A 10,809-nucleotide genomic window follows, 5' to 3' on the forward strand; every position below is an offset into this window, starting at 1 on the left:
ATGCCAGTTCTTCTGTGGTCACCACATGGCCGGAGCGGCGCTCAAGCTGCGGGGACCGCCCAACGCTGCTTGCAGCTTTAATTTATGTTTAGAACCATACTGTCATACAGCTGCTCTGGGATAAATGTAATTTATTAAACTATCAAATACGAAGAATAAATAATTACATGATCTGAAACCATCTAAATAATGTAATATTTTTGAATAAAATAGTCTTTTAAAAAAGAAATCAGTCTAACAAATAAAACATTTGTATGTTTTAAGTTATTTTACTCTGTGTGAAAGACAGATATTTGCTGGTTGGACTGGAGAGTGTGGAAAACTGGTTTAACCAAGGCTGAAGATCCAGAAGACCAAACAGGAGTAATCCATCTGAGGGACGTGTGTAGTCTAAAAGACATTTAACTATGAAATGTTCAGTTTGTGATGTTTATATGACATACACCCAGCCCCTCGGCCACTTAGGTAGTTTACAAAATTTATGCAGAGTAAAAGAATAAAATAAAAACTTGGACTGATTTAACATGATGTCCTGAGACGTTGCAGCTGATAGGAGTCATAAAACAGAACAGGGGGATGTTAGATGACCTGACGCCCCTCTAGATAAATGTGTTAAACAAGTGCAGGAAAATATGGGTGAGCACCAAGCAACAACTCTAGGTTCTCCCCTGAGAACCAGACCAAAAATTTTATGTGCAACCCTGTATATAACTATTTAAAACCATAATGAATCAGGCTAAAAACTCTTGGAAACCATAAACCCACTTGTGAACATTACCTGTGCAAAGATTCATGCTGCTAAAGTGAACTGGAGCAAAGTTACAGAGGTTTTAGTAAAGAACTAATTTTGCATTTTGTCATTCTGCACAGGAAAGACCATGATGGTAACATTAATAAATGTTAAGAAATCTGAAGTTTTTACATCCAAAAGTTATTTATTTTTCTTACCTGACTGAAAAGACTTGTTATTAAATGTTTGTTGTTTTGAAAAATTATCCAAACGTTTAGTTTGTCACCAAATATATTTTACTGTATAAAAGAATGAGAAATTATATTTGACTTCAGTTGGATCATATTCACTCAAAATCAAGTAAAAAAATCTTTCAACACACTTTATAACATATTTAGGTATCTATTTTGACTTACTTTAAAAATAAATTCACATTTTTTTTCTTTACAGATTTGCTTGAATGCATTCATTTAAACTTTAAAACAAGAAAAAATATCCTGAAATAAGATGAAACATTTTACCTAGTAATGTTCAGAAACCACATAAAACACCAGAACTGGAGATCTTTGGTTACCTTACGAAGCAGTGGCACGTCCTGCTTAAAGAAGGCGATGTGGAAGAGCACAGCGAAGTAGTTGAAGAAAGTGAACTGAGGAAACAAAACGATTCAGATGGAAGAGCCGGTTGGGTTGAAGATGAGCGAAGAGAAAGGAAAGGAGAGGAAACTCACCACCAAGACTTTACCAGTCAGGTGGTTCTCGTACGCCGACTCCTCTCTGTGGTTCTCTGAGGGGAGAAAAAGAAAGGTTTAGCTTTATTATCATCTATAAATTGATTTACAATAAATCTAAAAGATTTTAAAGATGGATTGCAAAATCATAAAGGCGCAGAACACTAGCTCGAATGGGCAGAGTGCTAGCTCGAAGGGGCAGAGTGCTAGCTCGAAGGGGCAGAGTGCTAGCTCGAAGGGGCAGAGTGCTAGCTCGAAGGGGCAGAGTGTTAGCTCGAAGGGGAAAAGTGCTAGCTCGAATGGGCAGAGTGCTAGCTTAAAGGAGCAGAACACTAGTTTGTAGGAGTTAGCAGCCTAAATGCAGCAGTAGTCTTAGTACTTTAGTTAAAAGTAGCAAAAGAATAGTTAAAAGCTCACCTAACAAAAGTAGCTAGAACTAAATGTAGAAATGGGTTTGCTAAAAGCAAAACTTAGCTAAAGGCTAGCTAAAAATAGCTAAAGTGTAGGAGAAAGTAGCAGTAATGTAGCTGAAAGTATTCAAAGCCCAGCTAATGGCTAAATGTAACAGAACATTGTAACTAATGGGGATCCAAATAAAAGAAAGAAAGAACATTGGCTAAAGACTGAAAGCAGTGTAAGAAGACAACAAATTAAAATCTTTTATTTTGAAGCTGCTTTCAAAGATGCTGTTTTTGAGACGTAAAGTTCTGTGTGTTTTTCTATCGGAACAATTTTTGTAAATAAACTTAAAAAAAAAACGTTCCAACAAACAAAAGTCTCAGCACGCAACTACTGAACGAGCTAAAGGTTTAGATATATGAGGATTGAATTATGCAGGTCATTGGATTGCGGAATATTTACAGGAAAAAAAAATGCTGACTCAGCTTCCATCCCCTCCTCCCTGCTCACCATATTCAGTCAGAGACTGAGCCACCGTCTTGTACACGGTGGCGAGCATGTTCGTGTAGACGATGTGCAGCACCGAGGGCACGTAGAGCAAGGCCTTAGACAGCAGAGAGTCCCAGTCTTTGTGCAGCTGCTGGACCCGGGCCTCCCCCCAGTAGAAGCACGTCATCCCCAGAACCACCAGACCTGCAGGAGCGGCAGATTTCATCACCGTGTAAGAGCTCAGCAGATGTTTCACTGCTCGGAGTTAATCAGCCTCACCTAAAAACAGCCCCACCACCGGGACCGACACCAGCGCCATCCGCAGGTGCCTCTGCCCCTCGGAGAACAGCGGCTCCACGCGACGCGTGACCGGGTTGACCCCGAGTTCGCCGTGGAACTCGGGCCGAGGCTCCGCGAAGCGCTCGGCCAGGTTCATGGTCCCCCAGCGGTACGAGAGCGAGGAGCTCCGGCGTTTCCACAGCTCCATGACCACGGTGGACCAGATCATGCTGAACACCGCCTGGACCATGTGACCGCTGATCACCAGGCCCGGTTCACCCTGGTCCTCTGCAGCCTTGGAGCCTGAGACCGACTCCACCATCTCCCTCTGAACATCACCTGAGACACACAGGCAGATGTTCTTACAGCACGCAGCAGAACATCCAACTACCCCTTCCCTCAAAACAGAAACTGTTGTGTTTAATGATCTTTCAGGTGATAAACAGAGGCACCATTTCTACACAAAACATCACTAAATGCTGAAGTATAAACAAAATTAGGAACGCAATATAAGAATTTCTGTCACTCTGCTCTTTAAAGTGCCTGTCACGTCGAATTTTCGTAATACATATGAATGCATTTTTAGAAAGAGGACATTGAAAAGATATTGCAAAATAAATTTCATGTCGCTGAGATGAACAGTTGTTGAGATATTTGCCTGTGAAGTAACAGGAAGTGATGTCAAAGAGGAATGTCTGCATGTGAACAGAGCATTGCTAAAATAGCCAACAACCCAGTCTGTAGAGAAGAATTTGATGTTTAAGATTATTTTGAGTCTCAATACGAGAGATGAATAAAGAGTTCAAATGTTTCGAAAAACAAAGACCAGAGAGTTTCCTTTGTTCAAGAGTTCCCCTTTGATGTCACTTCCTGTTTCACTTTGGCTGAGCCAAGTTCATAAGAAAATCTGCCAGTTATGGGACAAGATGGGTCAAATCGTGTGTATTAGTCCAACTTTCTTAAATATAAAGATGTTTGACTTTTTGTATTTGAAGAATATGCATGTCACGGGAACTTTAAAAGACATCCAGCTCCAGTGGAGACGTGAAAAAAGTCACTGTTTTGACGCATTAGCCTAGTATTAGCTTAGAGACACCTTCTACTAATTAAGCCTTACTTTAATTAGAACAAAAAAAACCCTCTTCATAAGTTGGTACATTAAACAAAAACTGTCTCAAACAGCTGCTTTGTCCAGCAGCGCGCATAGCTAACCACAAAATTAGCTTCACTAACCTCTAATCCACTAAACAAGAATCTTAGTCACGCTGACGGCTAAGTGTCACTCGTCTTCATCTCTTTCCAGTTGAAGTTTTCTATCGGTTTGATTTGAAGAAAGGTGGGATTATCTGTGACAAAATGGCCAATTCAATCCAGTGAAACTTCCAGTTTATCCCTTTCAGAATAAAAGCATTTCTTTGATCGAGTTTGTATTTTTAAATACAGTTTGAACTTAGTCAAACAACAGAGCAAATACTTTGACTACCATATTTTACACGTAGTCAGTTTTATATTCATTTAAGTTTTAACTGTTATTTTTTTGGACACTCAGTTTGAAGTTTAGCTGCTAAAGATGCTACATGGCACACAAACGATGCCTGACACGTCCAGCACTGCTTGTAAGAGAGGATAGTCTTTTTTTGAAACTCAGGATAAACTGCATACAAACAGAAGTTTTACATTTGTGTATTTGTAACAGACTTCAAAGTAGCGGAAGCGAATTGGTCCGCTAACAGTTAGCAAAAAAGCTAATCTGCTAAATGAGAAGCTAGCTCCATTATTAGCAGTTTAGCAGAACTGTACCCTCCACTGGTTTGTCTTTTTATTGGAGTTTGTGTAAAACAAATATATCAGTTTTAACACTAGAATATTCCTTCAAAGTCCTTTTTTAATGTGTCGTAATGAAGATAAATGCACACACCTACCTGAGAAGTACGCAATGGACATGCCCAGTATGGCTGGAGGAAGCAGAGACCAGGTGTAGAAATCGAGGAAGCTGAAGTAAAACGCCACACAGCTTCCAAAATACTCGTTGATTCTGTCTGGATAAATCAACACAGAGAGGGGTTCGTTTAATCGTTCATTACTGAGAATCATCTTCTCTCAGTGAAGTTTTAAACATTGATCCATATGACTGGAATGGACATCGCCTATAGCCGCTATAGCTAGCGATGTGCCGTCATCGGAGCCATTACTATTCACTGAGTCATCAACAAAACCGTACAGTTTCAATTAGGGGTGCAAGAAAATATCGATACACTGAAATATCGCGATATTTCATTTCCCGATACTGTATCGATATTCTAAAGCCCTGTATCGATTTTTAAATTAAGGTTTAAAATGTCAACTTTCCTGCCAGCCGTTCATTTTTATGTTGTAGTTCAGCCTCTGRCCACTAGTTGGCAGCAGTGAGCCAGACATTTGGCTCCTCTACCTCTTGAGGTAGAGGCTATTGTTAAGTGTTGTGTGTAAATTAATATTAAAAACTAAAAGCTGCAAAATATATATATTTTCAAACTATTTATTGTCAAATTTAGTCTAATAATTGAAAACATGGATGAAATAAGAAAGATGAAACAGATAAAATGAAACACATACAAAGCAGAACACAGCTAAATGTATTAAAAGTATGTCTGTAATATTAGAATTTTCTGAGACAATGAATTTTGGTTTTTCATTTTTTCCCAGTAAGATATTTTTATTTAATAGAATTTTTGGACAAAAAAATCGCAATATATCGCAAAATTTCGCCTTGCTTACAGAATTGCAATATATCGGGATATATCGTATCGTGACCCCTCTGTCACGATATGTATCGTATCGCCAAATTCTTGCCAATACACAGCCCTAGTTTCAAGGTGGGATGCTCATCAATCTGTCACAAAAATATTCATATCGCCCTTATTTCTTATCCTATTTTTATAAAATATGGCTTAAATTAAAGCTGAGAAAAGTGCAGATTTTGTGGTGTGTAAAAACATGTATTTACCCAAGAGATAAATCTATAATCAGTCTGGGAACTTTTCATTATAGGTTTTTGTTAATGCGTTTACTGTAGAAGCTCATTTCTGCCACATAAAACTAACTCATCTGTGTCATAGTATTCAGATTCAATTATAATTTAGACTTTCAGTTGAAATCTTAAACAGTTGTTCTTAAAATAGGAAACTTAACAATGGGCTCCACTTTATATACTGTATATATAATTCTAATTCTGCGTTTGTTTCCCAGTTCTTGATTTTGCTGAAGCGACTGAAGACAAATTCTTCCAGCTGGTCATAAAATACAGTTCACTCTACTATTAGGAACAGTAATTTTACTGTTGTCCATCATATTTACAACCTTCCTGTTATCCTAACATAACAATATTAATAAAAATTATAATTATTTCTTGGAACAGCAAATTGGTCTTTTCGTGGGTTTACCTGACACAAGGTTGTCAAAATCAACCTGCATAACTGACCTACTTACTGCATCTTTTTTAAATAAAAAACATTTTAATGACCTGTAAAATGTGATAACCTTGATCTTGTTGTAATGTTGACAATTTATGATAAAATATTTCATCCTTTTTTGATATTCCTTGCGTTGACTGTGTGCTGCATCTCATTTTTACCACCGTTCGTGGATGTTCTGAGTCCAGACTCGATGCAGAGCTATGCCACCTGCGCAGTGCATGATAAGTCACGTGATGTCCAGTCCAGTGAAGCAGATCAGTGGTTTTACGTGTGAATCCACCCACCCAGCGGCTGAACCAGCTGATTCCCGGCGTACCAGCCCTCGCCAAGTTCCTTCAGCTTCTTGGGGTTGTGGAGAGGAAGCGTGTCGACAATCACGCCGAAGGATCCCAGCTTCCGCCCTGCGAGTCAGAGTGTGTAACATTACCCAAACAATCTCATAAATATTTAAAAAAAACAAATCAATACGCAGCTAAAAATAGTCCCTATGAAATGCATCTTATCTCCTGTTTGTGATTTGGATCAAACTGCAGTTTTAATAAACTTAGATTACATTTATTTATTTCATGATGCATTGATTTATTTAATTTAGTCACTTTTTAAAGGGCCTATGACATCAATTTTTTGTCAAATTTGAATTCATTTTTTGGAAAGACAACGCTGATAATAACGCAAAACAAATTTCACGCTGCTGAGATAAACATTTGTTGAGATATTTGCATGTGAAGTAACAGGAAGTGATGTCAAAGGGGAATGTCTGCATGAAAACAGAGCGTTGATAAAATGTTTGAGAACACAAACTGTAGAGAAGAATCTGGTTCTTTAGATCATTTTGAGTCACTATCAGAAAGATGAAAAAGAGTCAAAGTTCAAACAATGTTTCAATAAATAAGGGTCCAAGTGAGAGGGTGTTCTTTCTTAAAGAGTTCCCCTTCGATGTCACTTCCTGTTTCATTTTGGCTGAGCTAAATCCAAAAGAAAATATGCTGGTTATGTAACAAAATGAGTAAAATCATGTGTATTATGCCAAGTTTCTTAAATATAAAAATTGTTTCTTCGACTTTTTGTATTTGAATTTTTTTCACGTCACAGGCTGTTTAAGCCTCCATATTTCCCAGGGCGCTGAAACTGAAGCGAACACTGGTTTATTGTCCTCAGTCTGCTCCATCAGCAGCATGTGACCTTCGTGTTCCTCTGTTCTGAACCCAACCAGGCCACTCACAGATGTTGTCCCGTTTCAGCAGCACGCAGCTTTCAGACAGACCCGGTACCCTCAGGTCCCTCTGCGCCCTCAAGCCGTCCAGCTCGTACTTCACCATGTACTGTCGCTCCGCCGAGGTCAGAAACACCTCCATGTTGTCTGCCACACAAACAAACAGCGTCGCAGATATTACTGCAGCTCCACAGCTCTGTGCCACATGTCCTTTTTTAGTAATAAAATAAAATTAGTTTTACCACGATCCTCTATAACTATCATAAAACACTGTTAAAGCCATGTTTTTACATCTCTTGCAAATTATACAGCTGTTATCATTCATAAGATAAGAAAATGTGTTGTAAAAGTCTTACATCAGACAAAATATTTCATATATTTACATTTATTAGTTTATTTAAGAGACGTCCAGAGCTAAAGGACACTCACATCATCAGTTACTGTTTTTATTATTTAAAGTTTGTTCAGCCCTACCTGAATCTTTAAAATTGTCTCTGTCGCTGTAGGAAAAAGCCTCCATGTCTCCGTTCTCGTAGGTCTTACAGAGACCCAGCTCCTCGGCGGCTCGCAGCAACGTGCACCGAGGCGCCGACACCACGATGATGTTCCCGCAGGCGTCCTCGCCCGGGTGGGCCAACAGACCGGCGCCTGGAGCGGGACAGTGAGGCGACACTGAGACAAACTGAGACAAACTGACACAAACTGAGACAAACTGAGACAAACTGGCACAAACTGAGACAAACTGACACAAACTGACACAAACTGAGACAAACTGACACAAACTGAGACAAACTGACACAAACTGAGACAAACTGACACAAACTGAGACAAACTGAGACAAACTGAGACAAACTGAGACAAACTGAGACAAACTGAGACAAACTGACACAAACTGAGACAAACTGAGACAAACTGACACAAACTGAGACAAACTGAGACAAACTGAGACAAACCGCACTAAACTTCTCATCTAGGCGAGTGAAATTAACCTTTTTACAAACACCAGCTCTGTTTATTATAACATTCAAGTTGACTTTTTGAATTAATTTGATTTACAAACATTTTCCTTTTAAATAGAAATATATTTATAAATTTCTTAAATTCCTTTAAAAACTTTGTTCTTCGAAATTTACTTCAGCATACTTGCACATTTTGTCTCATGCACCTTTTTAGCTTTTACCTACAATTTTGCTAAGTTTAGATTTTAGCTACTGTTTTGGTAACTTTAGTTTTTATCTGCAGTTTTGTAAATTTAGCTTTTAGCTGTGGTTTGGCAAGTTTAGCTTTTAGCTGTGGTTTGGTTGAATTTAGCTATTAGCTGTGATTTGGTAAGTATAGCTTTTAGCTACTGTTTTGCTAAGTTTAGCTTTTAGTTGTGGTTTGGTAAGTTAGGATTTAGCTACTGTTTTGGTAAGTTTAGGTTTTAGCTACTATTTTAGTAAGTTTAGGTTTTAGCTACAGTTTTGTAAGTTTAGCTTTTAGCTACTATTTTGGTAAGTTAAGTTTTAGCTACAGTTTTGTAAATTTAGCTTTTAGGTACTGTTTTGGTAATTTAGCTTTTAGCTGTGGTTTGGCAAGTTAGGTTTTAGCTACTGTTTTGGTAAGTTGAGGTTTTAGCTACTATTTTAGTAAGTTTAGGTTTTAGCTACTGTTTTGGTAAGTTTAGCTTTTAGCTACTGTTTTGGTAAGTTTAGCTTTTAGCTGTGGTTTGGTAAGTTAGGTTTTAGCTACTGTTTTGGTAAGTTTAGGTTTTAGCTGTGGTTTGGTAAGTTAGGTTTTAGCTACTGTTTTGGTAAGTTTAGGTTTTAGCTGTGGTTTGGTAAGTTAGGTTTTAGCTACTATTTTAGTAAATTTAGGTTTTAGCTACAGTTTTGTAAGTTTAGGTTTTAGCTACTGTTTTGGTAAGTTTAGCTTTTAGCTACAGTTTTGGTAAGTTTAGCTTTTAGCTGTGGTTTGGTAAGTTAGGTTTTAGCTACAGTTTTGGTAAGTTTAGCTTTTAGCTGTGGTTTGGCAAGTTAGGTTTTAGCTACTGTTTTGGTAAGTTTAGCTTTTAGCTGTGGTTTGGCAGGTTTAGCTGAAAGTAGCAAATGGCAAACTAGGAGCTAAAAGAAGCAGAGGAGGAGGATAGTGGTAGGATCGAACGCTGAGGCAGATTTTAAAGAGAACGATGTTTTTGGAGGAAATGAAGTTCTTTCGGCTGCTCTTTCCTCGGGGGTCACCACAGTGAGTGAAACCATGAAAGATTTTTCAGTTAAATAATTTACATTATAATTATTTAAAAGTAATTAATGTCATTAGACAGGTGTGCGTCTTAGTGATGGTTCCTGGAAGCATCTCGATTGATTCTTGGTACCAGAGTCAAACATTTGATCTGATGTTTTTAGACGGAGGGAGGTGCAGCAGAGAACACACCTCCATCTTTCTGAGGCGCTCCGATCAGTTTGATGACCCATCGCTTGGTCTCCGGGCCCACCTTCGGCCCGAGCTTCAACAGAACCAGCGGCTCGACCCACTCTGAAACACAACAGGGGCAGCTGACTTTGGTCCAGCCCGATCCGGAAGAGGAGGCGGCGGAGGCGGCTGCGCTCAGCTTGCTCTGAACCTTCCCTCCTGCTGCTTCTCCGCCCGGCTGCTGGGAGGACTGTTCACCTTCATCATCACCTGCCTTCATCGTCGTGAGTCTGAGCAGAAACAAACATCACAAATTTAAGATTTAGCATTTGTAAGCTGCGGTCCTGAAAGTTTCACTCAAATTTCTTCAGTGTTTCATGAGATATTTTGCTGACAGGCACACAACATCATCATAGGCAAGAACATTTCTCACGCTATGCTCTAAACCTCCACAAAAAAACAGTTTTCATGTCATAATCGTGTTATAAACACGTAAGAATCAACATTAAACGTGTGTAAAGTTGTATTAGCCTCTGATAAAACCATAAAATAAAACATAAATATTTAAATCCAGTTTCATTTTAGGCATCTGCACCGTCTGTTCAATCATATCTCCTTGCAGATCATTTAGATTTGCATGATCTCCCTTCAGCTTTAGCTCTTCAGTCACTCGCTGCACCTTAAAGGTACGAAACTGCAGTGAAGGTTTCAGGAAGCTGCGTCAGTTTGGGTTCTGTTCGTTAAAGAGGCGCCGACCCTCCGGTGTCAAACGTCTTCAGACAGATGAGAAAGTACTTCCTGTGTGAGCGAGAGCGTCGACGGGGAAAAAGGAAAGAAAAACACAAACATCTCGGGGTGGAAGAGAGAGTAGATGAGTCAGGAAGTGTCGTACCTGGCGGCGGGGAGCTGATGATGAGGTTCTGGTCTCCGGACCTTCGTCGGACCCTCCTCGAACTCCCGTCTGAGTGAGCACACGCAGGAAGAAGCAGAACCATCAGACCAGGAGCTAAAGCAAAACCCAGCACCAACAAACTGTGCAGATGATTACTCAGCCTCTGAGTGGCCCCGCCCAGTGTGTGTGTGTGTGTGTGTGTGTGTGTGTGTGTGTGTGTGTGTGTGTGTG

At 39.4% G+C, this 10,809-nt stretch overlaps 1 protein-coding gene across 1 annotated transcript in view; it reads right to left on the bottom strand.

The window, feature by feature from the left end:
* The window catches only part of ano10b (anoctamin 10b), a 13,652-nt gene extending 2,843 nt beyond the window's left edge, over nt 1–10,809 (bottom strand). The window contains exons 1-10 of the mRNA XM_014012180.1: nt 10,579–10,809; nt 9,708–9,976; nt 7,770–7,943; nt 7,305–7,442; nt 6,367–6,483; nt 4,550–4,666; nt 2,628–2,966; nt 2,370–2,552; nt 1,461–1,516; nt 1,305–1,379 (exon numbers count right to left, since the gene is read on the bottom strand). Of these exons, the coding sequence (XP_013867634.1) occupies nt 1,305–1,379; nt 1,461–1,516; nt 2,370–2,552; nt 2,628–2,966; nt 4,550–4,666; nt 6,367–6,483; nt 7,305–7,442; nt 7,770–7,943; nt 9,708–9,966 (1,458 nt within the window). The 5' untranslated portion in view covers nt 9,967–9,976; nt 10,579–10,809. The remainder of the gene's footprint in view (nt 1–1,304; nt 1,380–1,460; nt 1,517–2,369; nt 2,553–2,627; nt 2,967–4,549; nt 4,667–6,366; nt 6,484–7,304; nt 7,443–7,769; nt 7,944–9,707; nt 9,977–10,578) is intronic.

This window comes from Austrofundulus limnaeus, unplaced genomic scaffold, assembly GCF_001266775.1.
Source record: "Austrofundulus limnaeus strain Quisiro unplaced genomic scaffold, Austrofundulus_limnaeus-1.0 Scaffold89, whole genome shotgun sequence".
NCBI classification, from domain to species: domain Eukaryota; kingdom Metazoa; phylum Chordata; class Actinopteri; order Cyprinodontiformes; family Rivulidae; genus Austrofundulus; species Austrofundulus limnaeus.